Source organism: Rhamphochromis sp. 'chilingali' (genome assembly GCF_963969265.1).
Source record: "Rhamphochromis sp. 'chilingali' genome assembly, chromosome: 2".
Taxonomy (NCBI): Eukaryota; Metazoa; Chordata; class Actinopteri; order Cichliformes; family Cichlidae; genus Rhamphochromis; species Rhamphochromis sp. 'chilingali'.
In genome coordinates, this window is record NC_137930.1 from 44,397,022 (window position 1) to 44,416,471 (window position 19,450).

The 19,450-nt window shown below is 38.9% G+C and overlaps 2 protein-coding genes across 2 annotated transcripts; one reads left to right on the forward strand and one right to left on the reverse strand.

Moving 5' to 3' along the window:
- Window positions 1–5,964: 5,964 nt before the first annotated feature.
- Window positions 5,965–8,706, reverse strand: kbtbd13b (kelch repeat and BTB domain containing 13b). The gene has a single exon (XM_080875653.1). The coding sequence runs from the start codon at window positions 8,651–8,653 to the stop codon at window positions 7,211–7,213; it is 1,443 nt and encodes a 480-aa protein (XP_080731779.1). The 5' UTR covers window positions 8,654–8,706; the 3' UTR covers window positions 5,965–7,210.
- An 804-nt stretch (window positions 8,707–9,510) lies between these two features.
- Window positions 9,511–15,709, forward strand: LOC308391979 (serine/threonine-protein kinase pim-3-like). Its single transcript, XM_080874820.1, has 6 exons — window positions 9,511–9,853; window positions 10,424–10,533; window positions 11,587–11,637; window positions 12,947–13,310; window positions 13,556–13,732; window positions 14,498–15,709. Exons 1-6 carry the CDS (start codon window positions 9,664–9,666, stop codon window positions 14,698–14,700), a joined length of 1,095 nt encoding a protein of 364 aa, XP_080730946.1. The 5' UTR covers window positions 9,511–9,663; the 3' UTR covers window positions 14,701–15,709.
- The last annotated feature ends 3,741 nt before the right edge of the window (window positions 15,710–19,450 follow it).

Here is a 19,450-nt window from a genome sequence, read left to right on the forward strand (position 1 = left end):
AAGTATACACTTATTTAATCCCACCCCTGTCCCATAAATTATCAGTGAATATTTAGTCAGCTTCCTTACTGATATAATTTGTAATAAAAATAGTGAACAGATTTCTGATATACTATATACTATAATATCACATCATGAATTTTTTGTTTGTTTGTTTTTAAATAGAGACATTCACTTAATTTAAATATTTTCCTTTTCTTTATAGATCGAGAAGATCATATTTTTATAACTCTTTTTGAACAGTTTTATGTTTGGACATTGTTTTTAATTCCATATTCAGTTTGTTCCATAGTTTCACTCCTTGAACAGAAACACAAAAGCCTTTTCTTGTAGTACGTACCTTCATTGTTTTGAAGTTACAAAAACCCCTTAAATTATAACTTCCTTCTTTCAAAAAAAACATACTCTGAATATTACCTGGCAGTTCTTTATTTTTTGCTTTGAATAGAATTTGTGCTGTTTGGAATTTCACTATATCGTCAATTTTCAATATTTCAGACTGCAAAAATAGTGAGTTTGTATGTTAAGGCGCATTACCGCCCCCTGGCTCACAGCTCAGTGGACATTTAGATGAGAAAATATATATTTAACACATTTAACGAAAATACTAATAAAATAAAAAATATATTAAAATAAAATAAAATGTTTATTAAGCAATTTTGATAGGAAATTGCTTAATTTTAGAAATGTTTTTGCTCTTTTTTGTTTCTATAAAATAGTGGTTTTCTTTTAGAATCATTCATCTTAGCAGTAGGATTTACATGAAAAGAGAAACAAATTGAGTTTGAGTGAAAATGTACATTTTTTGCACTCTCTGGTCGACTGACTCAGTGAATCAAATGACTCAAATATCGATTCACTTTGGTGAGTGACTCATTAAAACTCGATTCAGTAAAAATAATCAAATTTATCATCACTAGTGCTCACTACCATGTATACGCCGCTGGACACAAGATGGCGTTATCAGACAGTGGTAAGCGTTCATAATCTAGGGCACCCAAGGGAAAACTTAAAAATAGTCATCATTCAGGGCTTCATGTGATCAATAGAGAATTATACTAAAATATTAATAGTCAACCTTTATAAAGTGGAAACACTGCTGTAGTCATTTACTGAAACATCTAAAAACATAAAGGTTAATGCAGTGTGGGGCAAATACAGAACATGTACAAATCTAATTGTCTTAAAAGTCACGCACACACAAAATTATCTTGAGCAGCTTGCTTGAAATTTAAGTTTTTCATCAATTGTTCTCAAGGCTTCTTGAAGGGATTTGCAAACTTTTTCTTTAGGTGTTTTTGCTATTTTACTGCCATGATGATCCCATGCTGCTTTAAAAACAGTGAAGCCATTGTCATGCTGAAAAATGAAGCCAATGATGTACATTCAAGAAGCTGACTGCTTTGAAAGATCCCCAAACCACTTCCTTTAATGTAGTTGGCTGTAGATATACTGTTGTACCTCTCCCCTAACTTCCAGTCTACATATTGATGCTCATTTGGAGGCCTGCCATTTCTTCACTTGTTAGAGTTGGATGTCTCGAGACTGGTCTTAGTCTCGAGACCACTTTTATGTGGTCTTGTCTTGGTCTCGACGGACTTTGGTGTTGGTCTTGGTCTCGCTGTCTAGGTCTTGCTTTCTCAGATCGACATAGTGGTCGGGAGATTTGGAGTCAGTCAACAGTATCCATGACACACATCATCACGTTCGATAATGTGTCATGCACAAAAGCATCAGCTCTAAGAGCCGTGCTTAGAGAGTGCTTTATAGTGAATCATAGTGGACTCCCATTGAGCGAGAGCCAGCTCCTCACTTAATTTCCTTTCGCTGCTCAGCTCTCACACAGTGGCTCAGCTATGCTCCAATCCTTCCATATTGTGGCCAATCACATGCGAGGATATAGGATAATATCATTATGTGAAAAACAGAGCGTGAGAGACGCGACAGTCAAGTGGAGCGTGTGTCTGTCCTCTCAGTAAGTGAGTGAGACAGTAGACAGCGATGAGGAGGGCTGTGCGAGTGCATCGCAAAAACACATAAATATGCCTGACACCCGTAGACGAAGCAGCATCTGGCTGCAGATTAAAGACTTTTTTTGTCTCTGTCTTGGTCTTGGTCTCGATACCCTCTGGTGTTGGTATTGTCTTGGTCTCAGTTTAGGCGGTCTTGACTACAAGTCTATCATTTGTCCTCTCCTTGTTGAGATTTTGTTAGGCTTTTCTTATTTTATTTTTTTTTCAAAGAACACACTACACACCATTCCAAGATATTCCAATTTTTCAGCCACTTGCTCTCTGGAAATCACCTTGTTGGTCCAAAAATACTAGTTTGCCTGTAGAACCATGTTATCTTTGGCATTTTTAATTTTGAAACAAAAAAAAAAAAAAAAAAAAAAAAGGGGGGGGGAAAGTTTTTTCGCTCACATTGATCACCTTTTAAAGAGGAGATAGGGTACACATGCAAACATTTATATGTATATATGTATATGTATATACATATGTGTGTATACATGGTCTAACTACCTGCCCAAAAGCTATCTCAATGTGCCTGATGGTCCTTAACCCAACAGCAAGACCAATATCAGTTCCTTTATGCAAGGACCTGGTGTGAATGTCTCTGACCAATTATAAACGGACTTCATGAGTGTGGCCTGAGGGCATGGCGTCCTCTTGTGGGCCCTGTGCTCATTGCCCGGGACAGTGTAAATCATGATTTACCACAGAACACAAGAATTGGCAGATCCACAACTGGTGCCCTCTGCTTTTCATAGGACACCATCCATCATCTCATTAGGAGTTTGTCTTAGTCTTATCTTCCTTTATTTTTAGCTGTTTATCAACCTACACTCTCTTGGATGCTATCGAGCTAATCATAGTAACAACTACGTAAGGAAAAACAAGCATATTGAGATGAGTTAAGAGGTCAAAGGTCAGCAGAGACTGACATGGTGAAAAATGTTTTCAGCCACGCCTCTTTTCTGTCCAAAGAAACATGCACACAATGCCTGACAACACAGACTAATTAAAGACAGACAGACAGACAGAAAAGCTCAGCAACTCATACATTTTATATTCACCAGAGTCACAGGTTATTCTGCTGACATGGGTGGGATGGGTGGGGAGTCTGAAAACCAAAAGACACAAAGGAGGGAACATCTGTGATCATGGGGACTGATTGTTTTCTCTGAAAAGTGAGACAAGACTGAAATGTAAGTGAAGTGCTTTGGGAAAACATACCATTTATTTTTGATCACAACAACTGATTTAATTTCATTTCTACCAGCTTACATAAGCTTTAACTGCCATTATTTTTTAACATGTTACTAAATGACTGGCTAGAACTGCCGTATATCAAAAGTACAGGCTAGTTGTGTAATGATTGTGGACAGTGTTTTCTTGGTGTTCCACAGGCCCTTTATGGCCAGTTCATGATGATCTGAACTCTAAACTATGTCTGAGTCATAATGCTAATGTGTATCCTGATATGGGTATAGTGTTTGATCTTATAGCTACTTTTAGCATGACAATGCATCATTTTAACAAGGTGAAATCTTCTCAGTCTGGCTTCCAAAACATGACGATTAGTGTCAATGGATTTTAGGTGCTTCCCCAGACAACAGATCTTAATGGAATGGAGCATCTTTGGGTTTTACTGGAATAGTGGAATCTTAAAGGAACAGAGTCCAGAGAGTACGTGCCCATGTCATGGGTTCCTCATGTCAAAACTTGTCCTGGTTTTCAGCACCAAATGTTGGATCTCGACCAGGCACTCTCAATCCATTGCACTGAATCAATCCATAGAAGGAATCGTGGGCAGCATGATGGTGTGGTCCTGAGTTCAACTCCACCATCTGGCCATGGCTTTTCTGTGGTGTGCAGTTTGCATGTTCTACCACCAAGTACCATAGGCATAAATGGTTGTTGAACTTTCTGTGTTAGTCCTGCAACAGCAACCTGTCCAGGATTTACCCTGCCTCTTTCCCTGTGTTAGCTGGGAAACGTGACTTGTTTTCAGTAGCCTTTTATTACCAAAACAAAACACTTCATTTTGTTTGTTTAGGTTTGTTGACGTTGTCCTTCACTTAAGTGTGTGTGTCCAAAAACTTGAGATCTGCAGCTTGTATATTAAGGGGTTTCCCCAGCTATTTCCACCTCTAAGTGAAGATATAGGTAGGCGTATTAGGTCAGATCTAGTGTGATCGATCATTATTTATTTTATTCTTGGCTTCCACTCATCCACCATGATAAATACTAAGATTTATCTTCTTTTTTTGACTATATGTTACATTTTACTTAATATTTTAAAATATATTATAACTTGCATGAAACAAATCAACAACAAATTGGCATGAAAGAACATGCTCCTTTTGTCGTCCATCTTCTGGACATTGTAGTTTTAACATGGTAGGTACATTCTTAAGCTTAGGTTTAGTTAATATTCTCTGAGCACTATGGTTCTCTTTCCATCAAATGAATCAATTCATAAGTTGGTTAAAAACTGCTGTTGCCTGCATAAAAAAGTAAATAAGCTGTTGTATTTGACCTCAAAGATCAGCTGGAGTATAAAATAGAAATACTAAAGTAAAGAAGACAATCAATATTTTTTATTTTGGTAGTTTAGGTTTTGTTTTTCTTGTTTGTTTGTTTAAAGTGTGTAGTAGGATTGGTTCATGTGTGTTTGCAGAGACGCAGAGCAGACAGAGCATGCCCCCAACACTCATGACAAGATTAATGTCTATAGACAGACGTTCATCCATCACCTAGGCTGGGTCCTGGCTTCTGTCCCAGACTAAAGCTGACGGGGGTCACATAGAGCGTCCTCCCATGTGTGCAGACCAGACATTGGCCTTCCCCTTATTCTTGGTCACATTTACCATTACAGAAGATCTATAAGAAGATAGTATTAGGAACAGTCCCAGGGTTGTATTTGACACAATTAACATTGTCGTTTCTCTCCCACCTCAGCTCTGTTACTCTCTCACATTATTGTTCTCAGTCTTTCTCAAAATAAGGCTGTGTACCTGAGATCCAAAATCAGAATACTTTATTAATCCCTAAGGAAATTATGTGGGTTACAGTTGCTCCAAGACAGTAACAGTAATAGACTAAACTACTTAATACAATATGTTACAGAGTTAACACATTTAAGAAATAGCACTAATATATACAAAGCGCTCAATTATAAATATCAAGAATATTAGACGGGTGGGAATATCACAGAGGTGAAATATATATGATTGACATGTACCTCTAACCTGTGAACATTGTCATTTACTATTTTACTGTACAAAGGTACTGTGCAAAAGGTGTAACTATTTCAGTCTACATCGCATTAGGTGGAGGAGTTGTACAGGGAGATGGCCATGGGCAGGAATGATTTCCTGTGTGGTTCAGTGGTGCTTTTTGGAAATCTCAGTCTCTCACTGAACGTGCTCCTGTGACTAGCCAGCATGTCATGGAGTGGGTGGGTGGTATTATCCAGCATTCCATTTATCTTTGACAACATCTGCCCCTCAGACACTATCCTAAGGGAGTCTCGCTCCATCTCCACAACATTACTGGCCTTGCGGATCAGTTTATTTAGTCTGTTGGCATCTGCAATCCTCAACCTGCTCCCCCAGCACGCTGCAGTATAGAGGATGGCATTGGCCACAACAGACTCATAGAAAATCCTGAGCATTGTCAAAAAGATGTTGCAGGACCTCAGCCGCATCAGAAAATAGAGTCGACTCTGGCCCTTCTGTGGAGTGCAGTGGTGTTTTTAACCCAGTCCAGTTTATTGTCAATGTGTACTACAAGGTATTTATAGTCCTCCACAATGTCCACATTGACCGCCTGGATCAAAACAAGGGTCAAGGTTTTCCTTCAGTCTCCCCCCTTATGAAGATAGCCAGAATCATTTATCTCATTTTTCATTAGACTGGATTGCCTCATATATATTTGATGGGACTTTCTCTGTTAAATCATTGCATTTGTTCCAAGACTCTTGTGCACTGGTAGAAGGCACATTGCCTTCTACCAGTGCCAGTCTATTGGACAGGTGTCCATCCTAGTTCAGTGTCAGGCCTGGATAAGTGACTGGGTTTACTCCATATTTATATTCTGTTTTTCTAAACATATACATTGATAATAAATAATAAACTATGAAAATGAATAACATGTCAGGTATTTTGTGTCCTTTTTCCAGTTTGTTATACTTTTATACAGTCTGCTGCTGTCTGCTGAGCTGCCTGGGGATGCTTCATTCACTTGGAAATAAGAGTTTACATGTACCATTATCCCATTAACATGAATAGGAGAAAAATGTGTGGCTGGATTTAGAAAGAATAAAAAAAATAGAATCAATAATCTTAGCTATGGATTAAAAACTATATTTCACATTCAAGCACCACATTTTTTTTCTTACTAACAAAAGCCACATGGAAATTATAACCAGAACCCTAAATACTAAACTGAGAGTATAACCAAGCAATATGTTACAAGAGAAATGATGCAAAGCTCAAAACACCATACAACAGTAACAAGAAAGAGCCAGAAAGGAAAACATGATAGAGAAGACCTAAACAGCAGACAAACTAAGAATTAAATTAAACAAAAATAATAATAAGAACTAAAAAGGACCCCCCACATACACACACACACACACAAAATGCTGAGTCAAAGAGCAAGGACTGTGAAATCCACAGCAAATGCAGATCTTCTGTCGTGCGCCCTCCACATTTTAACTTTAGAAACTGAACCTAAATTTAATGCATTTGTTCAGTGAGCCAAAATAGAAGAGATTTGTCTCACTGAACAAGAAAAAAAAATGAAAAGCTGCACCTGAAGTAATTAAACTGCAATCAGAGTAGCAAGAGCACCTTGTATAAAATTCAAAGTGTTTGAAATTTTGCAAAAACATACACATTTTGTTCAGTTGTTGTGGGTAATGCTGATAATAAAATGTTATCATTTTTACTATGCTTGTTTCACATGTCCATTTTCTAAACATGTACTCTTACCAGTAGCACTTCATAAAGAGATAAAATCACTACCGAGCAAACCTGAGTTCATTTTATTGGTTCAGTCAACTTTTTTATTCACTTACCTGGATGATTGAGCATGCATCAGGATTAAAAATAGTAATATTGCTGTAATAAACAAAAAACTAACAAAACCCCATCTGAGTTTAATTTAAATAATACTGATAATCCAAAAAGCAGACAGTGTCACTACTGCAGGCTGAGAGCTTTTGGCAGCTGAAGCAGAAATGTCCACACAGATCCACTTCTTGGGAAACCCTTCATCTGCCGCCTAGGCTTCCAGGTTTTACCTTCCACTACGTATTCTAGAGTCATGCTTCTGTTCAGTGTAAACACACAGTCCCCTCTTACAACAGCAGTGAATAGTGAACCTTTACTGTTGGCGAAGTGTCCAGGCAGGGTTGACCACTGGCCCAAGCTCAGATTATAACAGTCTATGAGGCATCTTAGGAAGTCATCAGATGGGCCATTTCTTATGATGAAGAGGTTGTCCCTGTGGCCCACCATGCAGTGACCATAGCTTTGGTGCCTGATCAGTGTGGTAACTAGATGCCACTCATTTTCCCCAGATGCATACTCGTAGATCTCAGTGGTCTCCATTGGCCTCCATAAACACACAAATATCCTGCTCATGGTTTTGGTGCAAGCTGCTCCTGCTGCCGGCCGAGGTAGGTTAGCAGCAAATGTCCACGTTCTGTTTTTTACATTGTATATTTCCACAGACGACATTACTGTTCGCTCATACTCCCCTCCGATGGCATATAAATGACCATGGAGACCCATAAGGCTAAGATTGTAACGCAGCTGTGCTGGGCTGGGAATCCTGCTCCAGCTGTTGCTTTCAACACTGTAGCAAAAACAAGATTCCACAACTTGTTTATGGATGCCATGAATGCCACCAATTATGAACAGTTTGTTGTCTAAAACAGTCACTCCAGCCATTGAGGTGCTGGCCTCTAGTGGAAGATCTGTTAACACTTTCCAAGTATTGCCAGTTTCATTGAGGTAGCAGATGGTCCTTGAGGCAGCATGTACAGTTTCATCCAAACCACAGGTCACATGGGCTCCTACAGCCATGAAAACATGGGGGGTCAAAGACTCCACATAAGAGATAAGCTCTAATGGTAAGGTTTTCTTGACCTCTACCTCAAGGTCAGTGTACATGTCTCGAATGAACAGTGCTGCTGCATGGTACAGATCCATAAGTCCAAAGACTGCAGAGGTGTGATACATCAGCAGACAGTTTTCTGCATCAAGAAGGTCAATAAGATGCCTAGTAAGTGGGGGCACCTGCAAGAAAGCTGCACATTCAATGGCTTCCACAATGTCGTCCTCATCCAGAATTGGCTTCTCTCCATGTAAAACTGCTAAAGCTAAAAGGAATCCTTGAGCTCGCAGAGACTTGAGGTGGATTTCTTCCTGCTGACATTCCTTCATACCGGAGCGATACAGAGCTTGAAAATAGTCGCAGCTCTGCACCAGTAACATTTTCTCCTCAGAGAACTGTCTGTCTCCAACCACAATAGTTAGTTTAGCCGAGACGAGACCAGAGCCAGCACATGGTAGATACCTTTCACAGTCTGCACCATTGAAGCGGTCACTGTCCTCTGATTCTCCATTGTACACTGACATTATAACTTGCTGGCAGTAACAAATATCCTCTGTAAAAATTACACAACAGGTTAAAGCTCTTGGAGTAGAGCACAAGAGCAGTGACTCACTCTTTAGAGTGGATCAGTTATTGCACAGGCTTTAAAATAGAAGCAGCTAAATATAGCAGAGAACAAATGATCGGGGTCACATTCATGTAGTGGACAGGACTGAAAGGGGTGAATACAGGGTTAGTGGTTGTTGCTGATACAAAATCAAAAAATCAGTTTGCCCCAAATTTACATTTGCTTTTTGATATAAAACAAATATGCCTTAAGAAATCTTTTTTTAGTACAATACTTTTATAACTTAAAATTGCTACTTTATGGTATTTAACAACAGTGGTCTTGATGGTCTACACATAACATGGACAATCAATGGTACAACAAAATTAAATCTTCACATTGACCCAAAAAGTAACATATGAGTAACTGGAGCTTCCAATAGCAAATCATCTCCATTACCAGTCTTTAGCGAATGGTTTGGAAAAAAACAAAACAAAAACGACATCATATTAACTTTCTCTCACATTGTCCAACCAACCTTATTACCATAAACAATAATATCATTTTAATTCAAATATTAAAATCATTGCATTTTAACATTATTTATTTATTTATTTATTCGTTTATTGTTGGGGGAAGCGCTTTTTCGTTTTTGGTGTGCTGCAGCATTGCCGAGTGACCGTCTCCGAATCCCTGCACTAGTCGCGTAAAGAATAAACTAGGCCGTGGGTTTCTCATTGAATTACGACTACATTTTCAAGAAAATGACTTCACATTTACCTAAAACATGGGGCCCCTTTGTTTTTTATTCCATTTAAGTGTGTTCGTGTAGTTTTAATGCAGCAAGCTTTGTGGTACAATTTGGTGTGTCAGCGGGGGTCAGGCGGAAGGATTTTCTTGTATATACTGGCAGCAGCGTTATAGCGGAGCAACCTCAGACTTCGGGGTTTGCGCTCTGTGGACCACATCCGGAATGGATTTTAGGTTATGTTTATCTCTCCCGTGAGAGGAGCCGAGGACTGTTTTTTTTTTTTTTTCCTGAGGATGTATAGCGCCAATAATTTCTCGGTGCGGTTGAATTATTCGGGAGAAGTCAGGAGCAGCATGCTGCTCTCTAAACTGGACACCCTCTCACACATGTCGTTTAGCATGGACCTGCCGGTGAAGCTCCTGCAAGGTAACAGCCTCGACTTCGCAGCTGTGTCCATTTCACGTCACTTTATTTTACCCGCCACGCTTCAAGTCTTAATCAGAAATGGATTATTCGAAGCCGGGATTTCGAATCGGGTTGGAAAATCTGGGTCATCTGATACAAAATACAGATTTTTCTGGACTTAGTTATTCATTTAGCTAACATGTGACTAAACTAAAATGAATTTATTATTATTATTATTATTATTTTAAGTATTGAAATCAACTCAGCCTGAATGGAGCTAGGACACCTTTACCCCAATCGGAGGGACTTAAACCACTTAAAGTTTCATATATCTGCCGAATACATGGCGATCATTGTTTAAATTAGGACATTTTCAGGCCAAGGACGGGACCATTTTGACATCTAGGTGTCTTGTATAACGTAAAGTGAGTTTTTGTCTTTGCTTTAAACGTTGCAAGTGTATTCGGTGATGTGTACGTTTGTGTCGACGATTACACGCAGTTCTAATCGCGGGACGTACTATGTTGGGGTTTATTTGCAAAGTTGACATGACTTTGATTAGCCCTGACTTTTCTTCCCTGTGCTCTGCAGCCAACGCAGAGAAGCAGTCGCTTGAGAAGCAGTACCGGCTGGGTCCGGTTCTCGGCAGTGGGGGATTCGGTGCCGTTTACTCAGCTGTTCGCCTCGCTGATGGTTTGCCGGTAAGAACCGAGGGGCGGCTTTGTTTTGGTCGCAGCACATGGCCAACTCTCATTGTCAAGATGCCTTGTAGCAGACAGCTGAGTTTCCTGTTTGACCCTTCAAAATCAAGCCGTACTTGAATGTTCGAGTTTAAAAACAATAACTGACAATCCTACTTAAATATTTTGTATTAGGCCTCAAGGTTCTTGCATTAAAAAGGAAGACTGAATTTGAGACTAAATGAAAACAATTATCTCAAATACGAATTAATTGAATTGAAATAATGAATTGACAGTCATTAATTTTTCAGTCTTTGTTAATTTGGTCCAGTCTTTCAACAGCCAGAATGAAGAGGCATTGTTTTATTTAAGACCAGTGTCTACATGACTTGTAGTCTGCTCTGAACTTAAATCTTGTTTTCTCCAGTAAATGTGTCACATTCATATGAATTCAATTAATCTAGGCTTTGTTTTTGTTTTTTTAATTGTTGTTTTCAATTACAGCATCTCCTTAGTCTGTTAAAAGTATTGGCTTCTCGCCTACATTATCATTACAATTTTCCATAGCTGTAATTTTATCTATCATCATTTTATTATGTAATTAACAAAAAATTGAAAATTCCGTTTCTTTTTGTCAGTTCGGAATAAAAAAAAAAAACTTTTTCAGATGCTGCTTTTATTTAAAACCCACATCTGTCACTCTTACTTCCTCTTTTACTGCTATCAGCTGTGCAGCTTGACTCAGTGCTGGCATGCCTGGCTCATGTCTTTGTTGTCACAAAGAAAGCCGGTTATTAAACAAAAGTGCTTTACTCTCTGTTCCTTCTGCTAAATCTTTACTTATTGGAAGTAGGAATTTGACAATAATAGTTATTTTAATTACAGTGGGAAAATAAAGTTATTTCATAAATCAGGAACAACATTGTTAGACCAAAAGATTCATATTATCAGCATGCACAGATCTACCCTAAAGCTGCTGTATGATGGTTTGTATTTTAGTATAGAAAGAGAATTTATTCAGTTTTATTCTGAGGATATGTTTATAATATTTTGATGGTGTTTATTTACATGTAGGTGGCAGTGAAACATGTGAGCAAGGATCGGGTGACTGAGTGGGGTTCTCTGGTAAGGGCTGCCTGCATTTCTACTTGCAGTTTAACAGTTTTAATTGCCTTACTACCTGTTTTCTTACCACTTCAGCTTCTATTACTATGTGAAATTATCTTTCGTGTTCACAAATAGATGAATAAAATGAATATTAGGGGTGGGGGGAAAAAATCGATACTGTGTAGTATCGTGATATTTTGTTTGCTAATAATGTATCGATACAGGGACAGCAGAAATCGATATTTTGTTACAAAAAAAGTTTTTGTGGACTGGAACATGCTCTGACTTCAGAGCATGTTGATCCTTTTTCTGAGCAAGAATCCTGACATTCCTTCACTGTCCAAATGTGTTTAACTTTTTTTTTGGCAGCAATAAACATGACAGTTTACTTATTTTAATTTAAGACATGTTTTATTTTAATTAAGTTTAAAACTTTTTTATTTAATGTAAAATTATATTTTGTTTTAATTTACTTTCAAATTCTTCAGTTGCTGAAGAGGCTGCATAGGTTTCACAAATTGCATAGTTCAGAATAGCTATAATTGTGCCAGATGGTTGCATTCAGTTAAGTTGGACTAGACTGTAAAACAAACCGATCAGTTTGTCAACAATAAAACTGACTGAAATGAGAGAGAGACTGAGTGTGAGACTTTGATATTAGATAAAATGAATATTGATAGTTTACCTTTATGTACAGAATCTGAATATCGCAAAATATTTTAAAAAAAATTGCAATAATATCGTATCGTGCGTTAAGTATTGCGATAATATCGTATCGTGAGATGTATGGTGATTCCCACCTCTAATGAATATGTCTGGTCAATAACTAAGTCTAACTTTCTACTGCTGCTATGTATGGCCCATGAAGCTTCTTACTGTGCCCCCAGTTTCCTTGTGTTCTTTGCATGCTTTGGTATAGTTGCATGACTGGTTATCATTAGACAAAAAAGCCACTGTCAGAGTGCGTGTGCTTCTGTAGGATGAGGTGCTTGTTGCATGAATGCATTAAATGATTTAAAAATCAGGATATAGGTTTTGTTTACCTTAACTTTATAAACTGCTGTAACAAAGGAACATCACAACTCTTGGGACAAATAAAGTATATCTTGTCTTTATAATCATAAATTTTTTACCAAGCAAAACACCCCAAACACCTTAGTTCCTTGTTTTTGGATTTGTTTGGATTTCCAGCAACCTGTTGGTCCTCATGTGCCATTCTTCATAAAAACCCACATGATCGTCTTCCTCTTCTTTGCATACTTTTATCTGTATTTAACTTGATGTAATTTAAAGGACGACATCCTGATTATTTAAATTGCTCTCTCAGTCCGGAGCTTTAATTCCTTTAGAGATTGTGCTGCTGAAGAAAGTGAGTGGGACCTTTGCTGGCGTGGTGCAGCTCTTGGATTGGTGGGAGCAGGCGGATGGCTGGTTTATAGCGATGGAGCATCCCAAGCCATGTCAGGACCTGTTTGATTACATCACAGAGCGTGGCGCTCTTGATGAGGAGGCAGCACGTGGCTTCTTCCTGCAGGTACTGGAGGCCATACGTCACTGCTATGCCTGTGGCGTTGTCCACCGTGATATTAAGGACGAGAACCTGCTGGTGGACCTGAGGACCGAGCAGGTCAAACTCATTGACTTTGGCTCAGGGGCTGTTCTTAAAGACACTGTCTACACAGAGTTTGATGGTGAGTCCAAATGTCCCATTATCTGTCACTGTTTTTGTGTCTGTCACTATTTTGTGCTCCCACCCACACATCCCCTACTCACACACACAAAATTACTATTTAGAGATGGATCATTATGCTCAGAAAGTTGCCTTCATTGATGAGGAGGACATGTTCCTGACTCTATAGGCAGCCAGGAGTTGCAGCTGGAGCCATTGCTTGGCTTTAAAATGCCTGATGCTTTTCTGTATTTGTCCTCCCTGCAGGGACACGAGTATACAGTCCTCCAGAGTGGATCCGATTCCATCGATACTATGGGCGACCAGCCACCGTCTGGTCACTCGGTGTGCTGCTGTATGACATGGTGTGTGGCGACATCCCCTTTGAACATGACGAGGAGATCCTAACGGGACAGATCTATTTCAGGCGGAAAGTCTCCTCGGGTCAGTCTACCCAGTGATAGAAATTGTCTATTGTCTCTGTTCCTGTTTTGCAGCATTGGCATTTTTAGTGGCAAAGAGGGTGGGAAAACTGACCAATGAACTGACATCATACACACAAATGCTCACAAGCATGAAGCATGAAAGAGGCTATCCTGGGCTCTGTTTCATGAAACAACTTCATCCACTCTGAGTTGATTGACTCTATTTACTAACACACTGTGCCAGTGCAAGCTGGATTATGGCAGAAAAAGAAGTGCCAGTATTTACAAAGACAGTGCAATGACAAGATTGTGTATAAGAGCTGGAAACTCAGATTGTTGTGACTCACCCTATTGCAGGGGTCTCAGTCCTTGAGGGCCGGTGTCCCTGTTGCAACACACCTGAATAAAATTAGGTCATTAGCAAGAGCATAGAACTGCATGCTGAAGTGTCAACCCCTAACCCTACTCAAGTAAATTTAAGTTAATGTAAGTGTTTGGAAAAATGTACTTCTAAAAATACTTTTGCACCATGTTCATTCACTCATGAGCTGCTGTAAGATGAATCAAATGGCTGAATTGCCACCTCAGCATGCACTCAAGTTCTACAGTCTTGCTAATGACCTACTAATTGTCTTCAGGTGTGCTGCAATAGGGACACATGGAAAAGTTTCAGGACAGCGGCTCTCAAGGACTGGAGTTTGAGACCCCTGATATAAATGATTGGTCATTGGTCAGTGTGTTGTGCCTCAAGCTTTTGTACTAGTAGTTTATCTTTCTGTTGCAGAGTGCCAGCAGCTGATTGGCTGGTGTTTGTGCCAGCAGCCGTCCGACCGGCCAACCCTGGAGCAGATCTTCCTCCACCCTTGGTTGATGGGCAGCAGGGCTCAGCGAACAGACGAGGCAGCCATCACACTTCATGCTGTCAAAGATAACACCTCCTGCTCCTTCTTGAATCCATCTTCCTCCTACTCCCCTCCCAACCAGTAGAATCTCATGGTGGGCATGGTTTGGACTTGACTGACAGCTGTCCTTCAGTGTCTATGACATGTCGGTGGGAGTTGTTCACAGTTGTGGATGAAGTTTGCTGCTGTGGCGCAGCTTTGTGCTGCGTTAAAAGTGCCTTGAATTTGTTTATTTAAAGCTGCTATGGGGAAAGTGTCATTCATTGGCAAAAACCAGACTGCAAAGGGAGAGAATCTCTAGACCAGGGCTGCCCAATCCCAGTCCTCAAGAGCTACTATCCTGCAGCTTTTAGATGCATCCCTACTCCAACACAGCTGAATCAAATGGCTTGATTACCTCTTCAGCATGCCATCATGTTTGGTAAAGGCCTTATAACAAGCCATTCATTTGATTCGGGTGTGTGGGAACAAGGATGCATCTAAAAGCTGCAGGACGGTAGCTCTCGAGGACCGGGATTGGGCACCCCTGCTCTAGACGTTGAAAATGAAAACATTTTTGAACATCTGGTTAAATTCTGCTGTGTGCAGCCACATCAGGGCAATGGAACATCTAATCGTCTGTAAGGCTGCAGGGGATTTTAAGTCTTCCAGATATATTTAGTTAGTCTGCAATGTAACACTTTTTTGTTTGTTTGTTTTTTGTTTCTTGTTTCTATGGTTAAACAATCATCTGGACAGTCGGTTTTTTAGTTGATTGGGTTTTTTTTCTCGCAGGGCTGATTTTACTTAAAATGTGTCCACATCCAGTGTGCTTGACAGGGAATACCTGCAGTCAACCTCATCTGTTTGTCAGGGTATAAGATGCACAGTCAATGCAAATATTGTGTTTTTTATTTTGAAAACATGCATTTTTGTTATATGTATATACTTTTGTATGCATTTATTGTATTTTGTTATCTTCTTTATTGTTTTTTAAAATATTTTATTTGTTGACATTTTGAAATGTAGAATCCTGGCAGGAAAGGTTTCTTCATGGACATTATTCCAATTAAACTTTTTTTTATATATATATATTTTTATATAGAAGCAGATAATATTGGTCTCAATTCTTTTCACTATACTACACAGCTTTTCCCTGTCACAGCTGCCACCACCAGTACTCTGACTCAGTCTTTCTCTATTAATAGCTGTCAATCAGGGTCAAGGCCCTCATAATGTAGGTATGATCAGCTTTGAAGAGCAGAACTGTCTACAGGAACATTTATGGCAAGCCAAATATAATAAGTTTGTTTAATACTCTACACACAAGCGTGACGGCCAGCAGTAATGTTGGCCACTCATGTAGGTTATGTTGTACGGCTCTGCAGAAACATGTAGTCATGTAAAAATATGGCAACTGTTTTACTTTGCGTGCTGGAAAGCTAAAAGTTGACAACTGCCAGACAGGTGCCAATCTCTCCTTCACATGGTTAATTTTTATGTGACTGAATAACAAATAGGTAAAGGTTAAAAACACTTTTTTAACTTAAAGAAATCCTACACAGTCCTACTCTGTGCAAACCAGGATTTGCATGTAGCCGGAGTTTACCATTGCCTGGTATATACCCTCTTAGTATGTTACTGGACTGCAGTATGTCTCTCCTGAACCAGGGGAAGTTGTCGGAGGGCTGGTGCCGTGGAACATCATGAGGATGTGTCCATGCTGCCCGCATCTCCAGCACTTCTGCCCTGACAATTGCACGGCTTCTGAACAGCTGGGCACAGTTTCTGTGGCTGCCGGGAATTGTGGAGAGACAATGCATTTAATCAAAGGAAATGGCTGCTGCTCAGCAGAACCTTGAGAAACCTTGTTAAGGCCAGGTCTGCCTGACTTCCTGCCGCTGGCCTCGGCTGCTCCCGCGATGGAGCTAGCCGCACTGCCGGATGGTCCTCAGCCAGGGTCACGGCAATCTCAAGGCTCGAGGACCGGTGACAGCGGATTCACTTTGCTGTCCCAGCCAGGAGCCCCTCCATGGATTGCTCCAGAACCACCATGTTCAGCACGAAAACTTCTCGCGGGGAAGGGTCAGGCTGCAGCCACCTGGCCACAACATCATGCACCTACCTAGCTAAGGCAAAGGGCCAGTCCCCCATCTGACAAGAGACCCAGCAAGTCTAGGATTGCCACTGGACTGCATCAAATGATGTACATGCTGTAATTTGGAGGCTGAGGGCTGTGGAACATCTGTTTCATTTGTTAAAAAAAGATCTAAAGTAAAGCGTAAAAATTCATCTTTACGTTTTCTTCCTTGAAGGCTTTATGAGTTTTTGTACATGTGCATTTGTGTTTTTAAGTGTGCAAGTAAATGAGTGAGTTTGTTTCTGCAAGCCTTTAAAGTGAAATGTGGTGGCTGCAATGTTGAGAAGCAAGTATATTAGCATTCTGAAGTTTGCCCTGTGCTTTGATGCAAAGTTCTTGTGTTGAGGGTATGTTGGTGTACATGTTAATCAATATTAACAATAATTCAGTGTCCAAGTTCAAATCCCTCAGGTCAGTGGCTCAGTTTTACTGGCCCATGTACATTTTTATTGGCTTGGGATTTTTAATTTTTTTTAGAAAAGATATTTTTAAATATTAACGCAATTTAATCGAGTCAGTATTTTATAATATTTCACTTTCAGTCTGAAAAATGTTATGAAACTACAAACCTATAACAACTCCGGTCACAAGACTGAGGCAGTTAAGTGTGTTCTTCTGTCATGCAGACAATCCATGAGAATAAGGAAAGAAATGATGGAAACTGAGTCAAGGACATAATGTACAACGTAGAAGTGGCGTACAGTGATTTAGTAAGGGCAGCACTATTCAGTTTTCCTCAGAGGTAGCAAAAGTGCAGACATTCTGTACTTAAGTAGAAGTACAGATACTTATGTTATAAATACTGTAAAAGTTAAAGTACTGATTTTACTTCTTTACTCAATGAAAAGTGAAAAAGTGCAGCCTCTGAAATGTACTCAAAGTAAGAAAGTAAAAAGTAGTCTTTTAAGGCCATTTGCAGGCTACGAGTTATTACTGTGCAAAGCCAACTGAATCCTGTATTAATATGATAAAATTATATTAGTACAAAGGAATATAAACTTTCAGTCCTAATATGCTTTATGCTAAACAGTATAAAACTGGTATGAAGGTGGAATTCAGTGAATGAATCTACGTGTCGTCACCAAAAAGGTAAAATAATTTCCAATTCCCTTCATTTAACCTACCCATGACCAAGAACATCACAGCTTCTGTGCACCAGTCCGACACAGTACAGCAAACCAACCTGTTTATCCTGCATTAAACTGCACAGTATTTTCATGCAACCTTTCAATAATACAAAGTTACTAAGCTATACCTCAGTTTGTTTTGCAGGATGTTTCACAATATGAAACATCCTGCAAAACAATGTCATATACAGAGCAAATATCTTATTTTTAAAAATGAGGATTTACATGTTAGCTTTAAATTTCCCCCTCATCAAATCCCACTGGCTAGGCCTTAATTTTAAATACAACTTCTCTTCTTCCTATCCTGTCCTGACTTTCTTATCTTTTTCCACCTCTGAGTAAAGTTAAGTGTAGCAGCAGATACACCTTTAGCTAGCAGACACACTGTGTGAGAAACAAACAGTCTGTGTCTTTGTTGAGCTGACATAAACCTTACATTTGAAAATACTTACACTTACAAAATGTTACCCCCTTTGTACATGCTTCTCTTCTGTAGAGCTAGGTAGATGCTGAAGTACGCTAACCCCTGGTGATTGACACACCATTAGGACTATCTTTCATGTTTTACTGTGTTGGCTCAAATCGGTTTAATGTTTGAAGGCCCGCTGTGGCATGAAATTAAAAATCACTTCAAATATGTTAAACCGAAAGTAGTCTATTTTGAAAATGAAAGGAGTGGGAAGTACAGATATTTATGTGAAAATGTAGGAGGAAAAGTAACGTTTTCAGAAAAATAAATACTCAAGTACAATTTTCAGGTATCTATACTTTACTTAAGTACATGTTGGGGGAAAACTCTGTAAAAGACCCAGGAGAAATAAAGACACAATGAGACAAGATCACTTTTTATGCTTTAACGTGCACACGGGTAAGCTGTTCAGAACAACTCACACCGTGTACAGAGGCTGGGCACTTTTTATAGGAAAGACAGTGAGAACAGGATAAGAAAATACAAAACAAATAAAATAAACAACTCCATATGTGGCGCTAGGCTCGTCAGCAGAGAGCTGGGAGAAGGCTGTGAGAGATAAAACAATCTAAAACAATATGTCCCAAAACAGTATGTCTTTGCTGAGAAAGTCTAAAAAGATAATTCTAAACTAATCTAACCATAGACAAAAGGGCATGCTTGCACATTTAAAAGAAGGTAAAGAAACATAGAATCATTTTTCCTGTAACATTCCCTCCTGTTTTAACTTATTTTAAATGTATACAACAATTGTCTGTGAAGGTTATTTATTAAGTATCTTAAGCAATTTTTTAATTTTCAAAATGTCAGCATAGCAGAAATGGAAATCATTTGGTCTAAAGAATAAAACAAAATAAAATAATAAAAAGAAAAAGAAAAAGAAAATCATAGTAAATGAAATAACAAGTGGAATAAACAAGAAAAAATAATAAAACTAAACTACAAAAAATAAAAGGATGAAAACTAAAATGAAAACTTTGTATTTAAAAATGATGAAAACCTAATATTTAAAATGAAAACTTTATATTTAAAAATGATGAAAACCTAATATGTAAAATGAAAACTTCAAAAAATAAAAGGATGAAAACCTTATATTGTACCTGCATAAACTACTAATGTG